The sequence below is a fragment of the Macaca fascicularis genome, chromosome 9 (genome assembly GCF_037993035.2).
Source record: "Macaca fascicularis isolate 582-1 chromosome 9, T2T-MFA8v1.1".
NCBI classification, from domain to species: Eukaryota; Metazoa; Chordata; class Mammalia; order Primates; family Cercopithecidae; genus Macaca; species Macaca fascicularis.
The window spans coordinates 12856688-12871565 of record NC_088383.1 but is presented as its reverse complement, the minus strand read 5'-3'; the positions used below and the strand labels follow the sequence as shown (position 1 = coordinate 12871565).

Genomic DNA, 14878 nt, shown 5'->3' with positions numbered 1-14878 from the left:
CTTGGCTAATTTTTGTATTTTTAGTAGAGACAGGGTTTTGCCATGTTGGCCAAGCTAGTCTTGAACTCCTAACCTCAGATTATCCACCCACCTTGGCCTCCCAGAGTGCTGGGATTACAAGTGTGAGCCACTGCGCCTGGCCTGTTCTTGTTTTTAAAGACCTACTCTATGCTGGGCATAGTGGCTCATGCCCGTAATCCCAGCATTTTGGGAGGCCAAGGCACAGGGATCACTTGAGGTCAGGGGTTTGAAACCAGCCTGGGCAACACAGGGAGATTCCACCTCTACAAAAAATACAAAAATTAGCCAGGCTTGCACGCCTTTAGTCCCATCTATTTGGGAGACTGAGGTGGGAGGATTGCTTGAGCCATGGAGGCAGAGGTTGCAGTGAGCCGAGTTTGCACTACTGTGCTCCAGCCTGAGTGAGACTGTGTCTGGGGAAAAGAAAACAAAACAAAACTTACTCCAAACTCCTGGTTGGATATTTCTTTTAATGACCTTAGTACAGTTACCTAGATTGAAGACCTGAAAACTCTAGAAAATTTGAGAGCACTATGGAAGGATTTGGGAAAGATGATAATACATTTTATCGTAATTAGAAAATCTCATTTTTTCTATTTCTGAAGAGGCTGTTAGAGGATTTCTTTTTTTTTTTTGAGACAGAGTCTCGCTCTGTCGCCCAGGCTGTAGTGCAGTGGCGCTATCTCGGCTCACTGCAAGCTCCGCCTCCCGGGTTTACGCCATTCTCCTGCCTCAGCCTCCTGAGTAGCTGGGACTACAGGCGCCCGCCACCACGCCTGGCTAATTTTTTTGTATTTTTAGTAGAGACGGGGTTTCATTGTGTTAGCCAGGATGGTCTCGATCTCCTGACCTCGTGATCCGCCCGTCTCGGCCTCCCAAAGTGCTGGGATTACAGGCTTGAGCCACCGCGCCCGGCCCTGTTAGAGGATTTCTAATGTACTTTCTATTTCAGAAGTTCTCTGTAGAGTCATAGCAAAATTTCTGTATTATTTGGTCAGACTACTGTGCACTTACTTAATAATTTAAACAAAATTCTCTTTGTTTAGGTTTTGAGACAGATGCGAAAGCTGCCCTGGCAGGACCAAGAAGTGAAAGACTATGTTATTTGTTGTATGATAAACATCTGGAATGTGAAATATAACAGTATTCATTGTGTAGCCAACCTTTTAGCAGGACTAGTGCTCTACCAAGAGGATGTTGGGATCCATGTTGTGGATGGAGTGTTAGAAGATATTCGATTAGGAATGGAGGTAACCAAGACTTTCTTTAATGTCACACAATTGGAATTTGTGGATAATTTATTATTTCTAGGTTACTGTTGAGACTCAAGTTATAGGAATCTGTAAGTTTATTAGTTAGAAAAAGCTGATAATCATTTTATAAGAATTTTCTGTAAACACTTTCCTCTTTTTTTTTTTTTTTTTTTTTTTTGAGACAGAGTCTCGCTCTGTCACCCAGGCTGGAGTGCACTGGCATGATCTCCGCTCACTGCAAGTTTGGCCTCCCAGGTTCAAGCAGTTCTCCTGTCTCAGCTTCCCAAGTAGCTGGGATTACAGGTGCTTGCCACCACGCCTAGCTAATTTTTTTGTATTTTTAGTAGAGACGGGGTTTTGCCATGTTGGCCAAGCTGGTCTCGAACTCCTGACCGCAGGTGATTGCCTGTCAACCTCCCAAAGTGCAGGGATTACAGGTGTGAGCTACTGCGCCCGTCCTAACACTTTGCTCTTATTGTAAAACCCAGATTTATTATTTTCTTAATTCACTGATTGCAGAGAAAATAGGTTAAGGGTAGAATTACATTTTAACTGTTTTAGAAACAATTAATGTAATGATAGCTAAATTTAATATCTAATATGTTCTTTTTGTGAAAACACTTTAAAGATAGCCATTTCCTAGAGAGAGAAAAGGACACCTGGAAGTGACCACTTTATTATGAAAGATCTGTCGTTTCTCTATTCAGTGTTCTTCCAGTGATTGATATTTTCAAGTTACAGAGGCAAGTTTAACCTGTTTTCATGTACACTACTCCTCTTTAATGAAAATCTGTGTTTTTGTTTCCTTTTAGGTTAATCAACCTAAATTTAATCAAAGGCGTATCAGCAGTGCCAAGTTCTTAGGTGAACTTTACAATTACCGAATGGTGGAATCAGCTGTTATTTTCAGAACTCTGTATTCTTTTACCTCATTTGGTGTTAATCCTGATGGCTCTCCAAGTTCCCTGGACCCACCTGAGCATCTTTTCAGAATTAGACTCGTATGCACTATTCTGGACACATGTGGCCAGTACTTTGACAGAGGTTCCAGTAAACGAAAACTTGATTGTTTCCTTGTATATTTTCAGGTATATAAGCTGAAATATTCAGTTTGGCATCATTTAATGCATTGCATGTGTTTTAAAAAATACTATTAGAGAAGAAACATGGTATTCATATACCCTATATATGTTCATAATTAGATTATATTGTTCATAGAAGAATGCTTTTGGAAATTTAAAGATATATGGTGGATTCTATTATATGAACATTCTCATTGCATGTAACCTTTATGATTGATAATGATTGCTCATTAATCTTGGGAATTATTTTCATACAGTTTATAAATTTGGTTCACTAATTTGTGGACCATTATATTTAATACAGTAATTTATTAATTAAAATTACTTGTGATTTGTAATACATTTGTTAATGTTCTCTTCTCACTCATCTATATTCTGATTTACATCTCAAATTCTTGCCTTTTTTTTTTTAAATAGAGATGGGGTCTTGCTGTGTTGGCCAGGTTGATCTTGAATTCCTAGCCTCAAGTAAGTCTCCCACCTCAGCCTCCCAAAGTGTTAGGATTACAGGCATGAACCACCGTGCACAGCCCAAATTCTTGTTTCTAAAAGATAGAATTTTTTTTTTTTTTTTGAGGCTGAGTCTTGCTCTGTCAGCCAGGTTGGAGTCTAGTGGTGCAATCTCAGCTCACTGCAACCTCTGCCTCTCAGGTTCAAGCAGTTCTCCTGCCTCAGCCTCCAGAGTATCTGGGATTACAGGCGTACTCCACCACACCTGGCTAATTTTTGTATTTTTGGTGGCGGGGGGGGGGGCGCGGTTTCACCATGTTGGTTAGGCTGGTCTTGAACTCCTGACCTCAGATGATCCACCCATCTCGGCCTCCCAGCGTTCTGGGATTAACAGGCATGAGTCAGCATGCCCAGCCTTTTTTTTTTTTTTTTTTTAAAGAAAACCTATCGCTTTTGAGAAAAATGTGTTCTAGGCCGGGCGCGGTGGCTCACGCCTGTAATCCCAGCACTTTGGAAGGCCGAGGCGGGCGGATCACAAGGTCAGGAGATCGAGACCATGGTGAAACCCCGTCTCTACTAAAAATAGAAAAAAATTAGCCGGGCGCAGTGGCGGGCGCCTGTAGTCCCAGCTACTCGGGAGGCTGAGGCCGGAGAATGGCGTGAACCCGGGAGGCGGAGCTTGCAGTGAGCCGAGATTGCGCCACTGCACTCCAGCCTGGGTGACAAAGCGAGACTCCGTCTCAAAAAAAAAAAAAAAAAAGAGAAAAATGTGTTCTATTTAATACAGAAAGAATGTTTGTTCATTTATTCATAAATTCTTGAGTTGTGCACTCCATATCTTAATTTTGGTTAATTATATAAACTTCTGATTTAGACCAAGTACAATATAAATTAAATTCATATACAAATACAGGGACAGTACTACAACCTCTATAAAGTTTATATTTCAGAAGTTAACTTATAGGTTGATTAGTTGGAGCCCAATTACTATTTCCCATAAAATACAATTTTCTAAGTGCCGATTAGGGTGAACAACTCACTATCAAGTGCTTTAAGTTTTACTAAGTACTGATAGTACCATTCAATTCTATATAATCACAGTTGTTAGTATTTTCATTTACCCATTATGAAGAAAATAAGTTTAATGTTACAACTTGAAGTATTAAAAATACATCCACATTGTGGCATGTGTTAAGTGGGGGGTAAATATTATTGGGGAATTGTGGTCTGTTAGCTTGCTCCTACCACTATTCTTTTGCAATAGAGGGAAACTTATTACTCCTTTACTTTCTGAATTGATGAGCAGAAAGTGGGGAAAAGGACTTGCAGATTTGAGCGTTGGAGTCCCTGTTGTATGTGAGGACCATCTTAAGTTGGATACTGTATTAAAAGCCAGAGTTTTGCTGCAAAATGGCAACTATAACAGCATCCAAACTAGAGTCTCTCTCAGAAGGGAATCATTCTTTGGATTCTCTCTGACGTCTTAGGCTGAGAGAAAAGAAACACTCAGAAATATTCAGGAGCAAAAAGAGACAAAAATGTTTTCCAAATTGATTAACAGACAAAAGTGCATAGCAGAGCCATACTTAGGAATTGGAGTCAAAAGTGAGTGAGGCCTGGGTGGCGAGGTCTGTGTGTTCACCCAGAACATGGAGTGTACAGTGCAGTATTAGAAGGTCAGGAAGAAAGGATCACCTGGAGCAGTGCTTCTAAACTTTGCTGAGCATCCATGTCCCCTGGGGACATTGTAAAGATGCAGATTCTGATTCAGTTGATCTAGGAGGAGGACTGAGATTCTACATTTCTAACAAGCTCCCAGATGAGGTCCACACTTGGAGTAGCAAGGACCTGGAACAGACTGGAGAGGAAGAGTAAAACTCCCAGAGGAATACCTGTTTATATACTAGTAAATTCTTGGGTTGGGGTTGTGCTTTCAGTTAATGTAAATTTAGGAATTAGAACAAATATAAAATAGAATGTGGGAACCAGGCTTGGAGTAGAGAGGGAAAATATCTACACAGTGCCATATACACAGTAGATGTTCCATAAATGCTTGTTGATGATTAGTGGTTTTATATATTTCAAAAACCGTATCTTCAGATACTTTAACTCTTCAAAAATCAAAGCAAGTAGTACAGAGAAAATAATGAACATTTATCACAACAATGGCTTTGAATTTGGTTATATTTGCAAAATTAAATATGGGAAATCAGTACCTTGTTTTGGAGTAGCTGAAAATTTATTTGGTATTTTATTTATAATATATCCTTGCCTTAAACTGTGACAGTTATAATAAAAAGATATTTAATACATTCACCAAATAGCTGAAAGCCTGTATAGACAGAGGGAAATGATTGGAATAAGATCATTGCTGTTGACCGTTAATAGAAATGGTAGGTGTCTTTTACAACCTTTTAGCTTAATAGTTATAACTAGGTAACAGCACAATATAGTTTATTATTTTTAAATATTTTGTTATTAATTTCTTGTAGCTAAATTTATTTTTCATTTGTTATCAGCGTTATGTTTGGTGGAAGAAAAGTTTGGAGGTTTGGACAAAAGACCATCCATTTCCTATTGATATAGATTACATGATCAGTGATACCCTAGAACTGCTAAGACCAAAGATCAAACTCTGTAATTCTCTGGAAGAATCCATCAGGCAGGTACAAGACTTGGAACGAGAATTCTTAATAAAACTGGGTAAGCAATTGATTATAGACAGAAAATGAAGGTGCTATTTGGCAGATTGTATCTGGAATTTGCTTTATAATGTTACCAGTCAGAGTTTACATTGTATCTTTTCTATTTTCAGTGTTGAGTGTAACATAATAGTGTTAGGTAATAGCCATGTGATGTGCTTGATTTCACTAGGTAATTTCAAACTGGAGAAAAACAGTTATGCAGTACTCACAGGACTTGAAGCAAGTAATAGTGATGGGAAAAAAAAAAACCGAAAACCACAATCCTGTCTACCTCTCTTAATTGTAGAATTTTTGGTTGCTAATATAAAATCTATTTTTGATTAAAGCATTACTTATTTTTGCAGTATATATTTTCAACAGGCATTATTTCCTAAAAAGTGCAAGGAAAGAAACTGTAGAAGGGAGTAACTGTCAGAAATTTGGAACTATCCTGCAGGGTAGGATTTCAGAGCTTACCACTGGCAGAGTTGCTTCTGTTTCTAAGGACTAGAGAAAATCTAGAGATAATTAGAAGGTTCTCTATATACTTCAGTATCCTGAGGTTGTTTTGGGGAGAAGAGTTAACTCTTGAATAGCTGCCATTAGAGCTGCAGGAACTTACATGTCTTTAGAAATAACCAGTACAAGGTATAGCCATACCAACCTGGTTTATATGCTGATAGTTCTTAGCATGTTTTATTGTAGTCATTTTAAAGTGACATGTTTTGGACAGTTGTGGTGGCTCATGCTTGTAATCCCAGCACTTTGGGAGGCCGAGGCAGGCAGATCACCTGAGGTCAGGAGTTGGAGACCAGCCTGGCCAACATGGCAAAACCCCATCTCTACTAAAAATGCAAAAATTATCCAGGCATGGTGGCGCACGCCCATAATCCCAACTACTCAGGAGGCTGAGGCAGGAGAATTGCTTGAACCCGGGAGACGGAGATTGGAGTGAGCCAAGATCACGCCATTGCACTATAGCCTGGGCAACAAGAGTGAAACTACATCTCAAAAAAAATAAATAAAATAAAAATAAAGTGACACGTTTTCATACTATTAAGCTAGTATTTGATTTCCCACTAGAACTTGGTACATTCATGTCTATCATGAAGGGATCTTTACCTTAACCAGTTATGCAAATTATATAAATTTACTACATTGCATATCTGAAGAACCACTTTTCATGGTAAAGGTTTTATAAGTGCTGCTACTGATTGTGCAAGTATTAACTTTTCCTGCAACTTAACCCGTAAAAGCATATGTGATTCTTTTTGTTCTTTGAACCTTTTTCCAAGTTACCTACTTTCTTTTCCTTTTGAAATTTCTAATTGAATACATGATCTCATATCAAGCAGAGTATTTGTGAACTTATTTCACTTGCTTTGGATCCTTGGAAAATTGTTAAGTCTTAGCCTTGTTTCTCAAAAACCTTAATGAATGGTACTCTCTGTATAGTGGACATGAGTAAATATTAGTGTGATACCTAGTTTGGTGACAGAAAAGAGAACAGTTGTGCTTTGTCCTTTGTAGATCAAAAGGCTAAAAAGGACTGCAGGCTTCTTGTGAGGACTCTGTCCTTGCTTAGAATATGAAGGTAAAAAATAGATCGCTGTTCATGAATAAAACTCAAAAGATGGTAGCAGCTGCAATCAGTGCACTCCCAAGTCTCCATTTGCTTCCTGGTTATAGAGTCTAAATATCAGGAAGAAGACATATGCAGAAAAATTGATATTAAATCAGTTTCCTACTGATAAACCAGAAGATAATACAGTATTGTGCTTTTGGTAGTTTTTTGTTTTCAGACACCTGAAAATTCATTGTCTTATGTTAGTTTTATAGTATCCCAATGTTAACATTGTAGTTAATTGGAAAATACTAAAACCATTTTCTTGTATTTTAAAAATAATTTTTAATAGTATTAAAAGTCATAAGTGTTCATGACAGTAATTTTTTTAAATACCAAGAAAACAATACCAATATTCCATACAGAAGGATAATCATGTGTTACTATTTTGATACATATTTTTCTACTCTTTTTAAATTTTTTATGTGTTTGTGATTTTATAACCAATTGGTTCTACTTAATACATTATGAAATTTTTTCTTGACATTACACATATTCTTTTAAAGCTTTATTTTTTGTTTTTTAATTGGCTGTGTTCATTTGTATCTATGTGCCATAATTTACTTCATACAGCTGTTTCACTCTTAGGTTGATACTGTTTCACTCTTAGGTTGATTCTAGTTTTATGTAAATAACATTTTTAGTGTACCTCTGATTTTCTCAGGATAGGTAAGATTACTGGCTCAGATTTTTATTTTAATTTAAGAACAAAACTAAAATGATAATAGTCAATATTATTTGAATTCTGGTTTGGAAGTGTTCAAACCAGTATTCATGAAATGAGAGGGTTAAATCATATCATCACTAAAGTTTCTTCCTGCTTGAATCCTCTCAGATTCTATGAATCAACAGGTATTTATTTAACACCTACTGTGTATTTATTAATATATGTGCTCTCAAGTTTTGAACATATAAGTTTTTTGTCCTCAAGGGTCTTATAATCTGATGTAATATTTATGTGATTATTAGGAAAAAAATAACAACGTAGTATATCATCAAATGTAAGATGCTATAAGTTCTCCACATGCTTTAGGAGCAAATAGGAGAAAAAGTAATAGATTGAAATACTCATTGACAGTTTATGCAGCAAGTAAAACTGAAACGGAACTTGAAGAGTGGATGGGATCTGAAAGTACGTATTGAAGGGTGTTCTCTATTGAGAAGGATATTGGACAAGCAAAATCTTAAAGCAGTGTGTTCTGTGACAGGAGATGTCTGAGGCAACTTCAGGGGAGGGCTTAGGAGAGAGGAGTGGGTAGCAGATCAGTGGGATCGGATGAGACCATATTGTGTGCATCTCAAAAGTAGAGAGGGTGGATTGGAATTCCAACAGGAAGAATTGACTAGGCTGTGAAATGTGGGATGGACACAGGAGGTGAAAGCAGATTCAGGCCAGGGAGTTCCATTAGGCTTAGGAGGAGAATGCTGTTATTGAAGAAAAAAAGTGAGTCTGTATGGTGACAAAGCTGCTATGTAGCTTTTTGCCCCATTCCCCCACATCTTAATTTGCATACATTCAAATTGATAGCCAAATATGATTTATCCATTAAAGTGGCACAATTTGTTTCAAGTCTTTGAGTTTTTGGAGACTCTTTAAATCTCATTTGGTAAAGAGTGTGGCCAACGCTGTATCTTACATATGGCTGAGACTGTACCTCCTCTGTTGCTGTTTTCTACCTTTGTCCAAGACTGAGATATATAAGATTATCCAAGTATTTAAAGCTGTAAGAAAAGAGGGAAAAGTATACACACATATACACTTATTTTTTGTCGCTTTTTGTTAGTGGTGTTTCTTTGTTGAAATGTAGGCCTACACATTTAGTTTTTAAAATGTCTCTCACCGCAGTTTTTAACTCTTTTACGTTTGTTCTGAGAAAATGGCTGTTGAATTATTAATGCATACTTTTACATGAATTGGTATAGTATAGAAAACTGGCCTGTATCTATTTTTAATGTATTTTCCATTTCCATCTTCTCATTTCAAGGCCTAGTAAATGACAAAGATTCAAAAGATTCTATGACAGAAGGAGAAAATCTTGAAGAGGATGAAGAAGAAGAAGAAGGGGGAGCTGAAACAGAAGAACAATCTGGGAATGAAAGTGAAGTAAATGAGCCAGAAGAAGAGGTGATGACTTTTATATATAGCAACATAGAGTACATTTGTATAAGAGTATTTTGATTATACGAGCCAAAATTTTTTTAATACATAAGACCTCCTCCTTAGTTGTTTTTTGTTTTTTTTTTTTTTGAGACAGAGTCTTGCTCTGTCGCCCAAATTGGAGTCCTGTGGTGCAATCTTGGCTCACTGCGACCTCTGCCTCTTGGGTTCAAGTCATTCTCCTGCCTCAGCCTCCCGAGTAGCTGAGATAACAGGTACCTGCCACCACGCCCAGCTAATTTTTGTATTTTTACTAGAGATGGGGTTTCACCATGTTGGCCAGGCTGGTCTTGAACCCCTGACTTCAAGTGATCCGCCCCTCACAGCCCCCCAAAGTGCTAGGATTACAGGCGTGAGCCACTGCACCTGGTCTCTTATTTAGTTTTATGATAGTAAATGTAACTAGTAGTATATTTCTATCATAAAACCCCTTGTTTAATTGAAAGTTTTTTTTTTGAGATGGAGTCTTGCTCTGTCCCCCAGGCTGGAAGTGCAGTGGCGCGATCTCGACTCACTGTAAGCTCTGCCTCCCGGGTTCACGTCATTCTCCTGCCTCAGCCTCCTGAGTAGCTGGGACTACAGGCACCCGCCACCGCGCCCGGCTAATTTCTTGTATTTTTAGTAGAGATGGGGTTTCACCGTGGTCTCGATCTCCTGACCTTGTGATCCGCCCGCCTCGGCCTCCCAAAGTGCTGGGTTTACAGGCGTGAGCCACCGCGCCCACGTTAAAAGTTTTTAAAGAAAGTAATAAAATACTGATCATAGCATTTTTATTTAATAAGCAATTTAAAGAAAAAAATTGTTTGATCTCCACATGTCTTTTTTTTTTTGTTTTTTTTTTGAGACAGGGTTTCTCTCTGTTGCCAAGGCTGGAGTGCAGTGGTGTGATCATAGCTCACTGCAGCCTCAACCTCTTGGGCTCAAGCGATCCTCCCACCTCAGCCTCCTGAGTAGCTGAGATTGCATGGACGTGCTACCACGCCCAGCTAATTATTATTATTATTATTATTATTTTTTTTTTGTAGAGATGAGGATCTTGCTGTGTTGCCCAGGCTAGTCTTGAACTCCTGGGCTTAAGCAATCCTCCTCCCTCAGCCTTTCAAAGAACTGGGATTACAGGTGTGAGCCACTGCACCCCACTTCTTGTGTATCGTAATCTCGCTGTTGAATATGGACTTTTTAAAAGTCAGTGGATTTTATACTCTTCAAAGCAAAATTACTGGCTAGATATTAATGAGCTTTGCTTTATTTTTCCCAGATCTCATGGTTATATGAAATCCGAAATTCAACATATACCATAGTAATTGATACACCCTTTTTGTATCTATGACTCTATTAAGCTAAACCATATGAAATTGCTCTTGTACTGTTTCTGACTTAGCAAAATGTCATTTCTGTATGATTAAAACTAGCAGTTTTAATTCTTTCGGTTTTGTCGATGTTTGATACAGTCTTCACTGTCGCCCAGGCTGGAGTGCAGTGGCATGATCTCTGCTCACCATAGTCTCCACCTCCTGGGTTCGAGTGATTCTTGTGCATCAGCTTCCCAAGTAGCTAGGATTTTAGGTGTGTGACACCAAGCCCAGCTAATTTTTGTATTTTTAGTAGAGACGGGGGTTTCACCATGTTGGCCAAGTTGGTCTCGAACTCCTGGCCTCAAGTGATCCCCCCACCTTGGCCTTCCAAAACGCTTGGATTACAGGCGTGAGCCACCATGTTCGACCCATGATTCTTCAGTTTTTTCTTCCAAACTCACTTACGTTTAAAAGTTCCATGAAGCTGTGCACATCTGTAGTCCCAGTTACTCAGGTGGCTGAGGTAGGAGGATTGCTCGAGCCCAGGAATTCATGTCCAGCCTGGGCAACATAGTGAGACCCTGTTTCTTTAAATTAAAAAAAAAAAAGTCGAACAAAATAAAAGGATGTCTGGGATTTGCTTTATAATCTCGTAGATTGGGGAATGGGTTAGGGGTATAGAAGAAAAATGAGAGTTTAAAAAGTTAGAATTAGTAAGATACGAATAGAATACTGATGAAATTAAAATGTAAGTCATGAAATTAGCAGTTTTTCACTGGAAGTATTATTTTAATTAAATATTGAAAAAAGTTTAAATTTGCAGTCAATACTTAAGTGTTTTGGGGAAGTTTAATTTCAGTTTTAAAGTTTTTATTTATTTGAGTAAATGGGATGTAAATATTTTGAGAATGTGGGTTTAATATTTAAAGGACTATTAATTGTTTATAACATTCATAAGATAGATTTGCAAACTGGATATTTAAAAAGCTTTATTTAGAATTAAAGAGAAAGGACTCATAATTTAAGGTGATTAAAGGTTTCTGCGGTCAGATGTAAAAATCCATAAGGCTGTGTTTCCTTCAGCCCTAAAGCTTTGTAACTTATTGGATATTTGGAATGCTTTAACTGCATAACAAATGGCTTTGCTGTTAGTTAAAAAGGATTGGTTGTGAAAAGATAGGTAATAATGTACGGTTTTCCTAATTGGCTAGTATTTATAGGCAGTGGAAATGCACTATTAAGTATTTATGTTATTTGCTACCACTTTTTCTTTACAACCTTAGAACTTCCTTAGATATAAATAAGTTAGTAAAAATTTAGAATTGGAATATGTTTCTTTAATTGGCTTCAGTGTACTAGATGGGCATTACATTGCTTTGTTTTCAAAATGAGGTTGTAATAGAAACATTCAGTAATAGAATTCAAGTTGACTTATTAAGTATTTTATAACAACAAAGGGAAATGAGAAAATATTTCCATTTCATATTTTCAGACTAATCTTATGGTTGTCTTGGATTTGGCTACTGTACTAATTACATGAGCAGTATCTAATAAATCCAGCATCCTTGGTAAATATGACATTAAGGAGCGCTCATTTTCTTACTAATTTCTCATTTGAAGAGTTCTGATATGTTTCTTCCTCTAAATGCATTTTCTCCTTTTTAAACATGAACTTTATACTTTTGATAGTTATATCATTTGTAACCATTACTTACTTTTCCAGTTGGAGAATGCATAGTGCACAGGATACATGGGTGTTTGCTGCGTAAAAATACAAACAAAACGTGCAGAGGGAGGTTCCATGTGCTTGTGTGTGGAAGTGAACTGAGACTGTGGTTTACTTTGTGAGAAATGAGGTTGGAATAGTTCACTTCTCCTTTCACCCCAAGACCAGTTTCCCATGACCGCCCTCCAAACATAAGGAGGAGAAATTTATTAAAGAAAGAAGATGCATTGATTATAAAGTGATAAGAGCAATGGATAGGCCGGGCGCGGTGGCTCAAGCCTGTAATCCCAGCACTTTGGGAGGCCGAGACGGGCGGATCACGAGGTCAGGAGATCGAGACCATCCTGGCTAACACGGTGAAACCCCGTCTCTACTAAAAAATACAAAAAACTAGCCGGGCGAAGTGGCGGGCGCCTGTAGTCCCAGCTACTCGGGAGGCTGAGGCAGGAGAATGGCGTGAACCCGGGAGGCGGAGCTTGCAGTGAGCTGAGATCCGGCCACTGCACTCCAGCCTGGGCGACAGAGCATGACTCCGTCTCAAAAAAAAAAAAAAAAGAGCAATGGATATTCTACAGTTATTTACTTTGAGACAGAAGGGTTATAATTCAGCTCTTCAAAACAAATGCTGTGTTCTATTTTTATCTTGGTCCTCAGCTGTTCAAGGTTCTATTTGACCTTTTGAAGAGTGGGGGTGACTCTTAGCACCTGACAACCAGAACATTTTCTCTTAAACATCAGCTATCTAAGTTAAAGATAACTGTTTCAATTAAATGTTCTTCTGTGACAACTCCAATATTCTCTAGCATTGTGTAATTTATCAACAGAAAGTACAAGATTCATTCTTATAATAGCAATAATAGTTATTTACTGAGCAATTGTTATTCATGGTTACTGCCCTAAGCGCTGTCTTTGTATTACCATTTCTCATACTACCCTTGCAATAGGTGGGAAACGAAGGCACAGATAGGTTGAATAATTTTCCCAAGATCATAGAGCAGGTGGTGGCAGAGCCGGTATTTGAACTCAGGCAGTTCGCCTTTTGCTGCGCTGTTCCTCTTGCTTTCCCTAGCCTGCTTAGGTTTTGTGGTTCATTGGCGAGCACTTCTTAATTCCACCCATTGTTGTATCAGTGTACAGTGGGATTAGGACAAATGAAATTCTTGTTCAAAATCTTAATTTGAAAAATTAATGCATGCTCCATTCCCTGAATAATATGAAGCATAAAGGATGGAGAGAGGGAAAAAGTTAATGTATTTTAGCTTAGTTTTTGAATGGGAAGTGTCTTTTAAGTGTTAAGAAAGGATTCATTTTTTCAAGAGCAAATTTAAGAGCACCTCTATTGCAAATTTAATTTTGAATTATAAAATTAATTCAGAAAACATGAATGCATTTGGGGGGGAAAAGGTAATGTATTGATGTACATTTTCTTTTTGAGTGGGGGATGGAGTGTAGCTCTGTCGACCAGGCTGGAGTGCAATGGTGCAACGCTGGCTCACTGCAATCTCTGCCTCCCAGGTTCCAGTGATTCTCTTGCTTCAGACTCCTGAGTAGCTGGAATTACAGGTGCCTGCCACCATGTCTGGCCAATTTTTGTATTTTTAGTAGAGACGAGGTTTTGCTATGTTGGCCAGGCTGGTCTTGAACTCCTGACAAGTGATCCCCTGACCTCGGTCTTCCAAAGTGTTGGGATTATACCATGGCGCCGGCCATTGGTATCCATTTTTGAAATGTTGTCATTTTAGGAACTCAAAATCTTCAGCTGTCTATACACTGTTATGGTTTTGGAATTAATTGCTCCATACACTAAAGATAACACATTTAAGTCATTTGTTTCAGGAATTATTTCTCAGCCGTCTTTGCACAGTGAGAAGCAGCTGGGTTTAGTGGGTTTTTTTTTTTTTTTTTAACTCTTAAGGAACCATGTTGGGGGTGACTTGTGATACTGGGGTGGAGGGGCAAACGAAGCTCCACTCTGTGCTTTGTGCCCTTTGAAAATCTGTCGGAACTCTGCCCCGTCTTCTGTTTGACCAGAAATTTCAGCTGAGGGAAGTGGATGGAGGCAGGGACTGACTGTGATAACGGGGTGAAATCGTCTTTGAAAACCACCAGTTAGGGGAGCTGAACGGCCAGGTCTTCTGCTTAATAGCAGTGTGCCCTTGGGCAAGTCACTTAACTTTCCTGAGTCTCAGTTTTTTCATGTGTAAAATAGGAACAGTAAAGCTTGTCCTTGCATCCTCAGACTTGGGTAGAGCAAACAAAATGAAGTGTATGAGAATACCTTCCAAACCGAAGTGCTTTATGAAAGGTATTGCTGTATCATTGCTTTCAGCTCATAATGCTGTTATATTTGAACTTTTGTTGGTTTCCGTTGCAGTTAGATGGGTATTAAAGAACTACTGTGAGACATTCAGATTAGTCTCCAGATTAGTTTCAGGAGGAGGAGAACACAAAAGGCTCAGGAAACTTCTTCATTGTGGAATTCAAGAAAGAGCTTCTACAGTAGATCTCTGTATTGTTAGATCAGTTGAAGGCAGTAAGATGGGTTTTCAACTACCAATTTGTCTTAAATGTTACTAGCTGACTTT

General features: G+C 38.4%; 1 protein-coding gene across 5 annotated transcripts in view; it reads left to right on the top strand.

Moving 5' to 3' along the window:
• The window catches only part of UPF2 (UPF2 regulator of nonsense mediated mRNA decay), a 131514-nt gene that overhangs the window by 85195 nt on the left and 31441 nt on the right, over nt 1-14878 (top strand). For all 5 annotated transcript variants that reach the window (XR_012417464.1, XR_012417465.1, XM_005564621.4 and 2 more), the window contains 4 exons: nt 1068-1271; nt 2087-2362; nt 5326-5509; nt 9100-9239. Coding sequence is in view for 3 of the 5 variants with exons in the window: in XM_005564621.4 (XP_005564678.1) it covers nt 1068-1271; nt 2087-2362; nt 5326-5509; nt 9100-9239 (804 nt within the window). In the remaining 2 variants the exon portion in view is untranslated. The remainder of the gene's footprint in view (nt 1-1067; nt 1272-2086; nt 2363-5325; nt 5510-9099; nt 9240-14878) is intronic.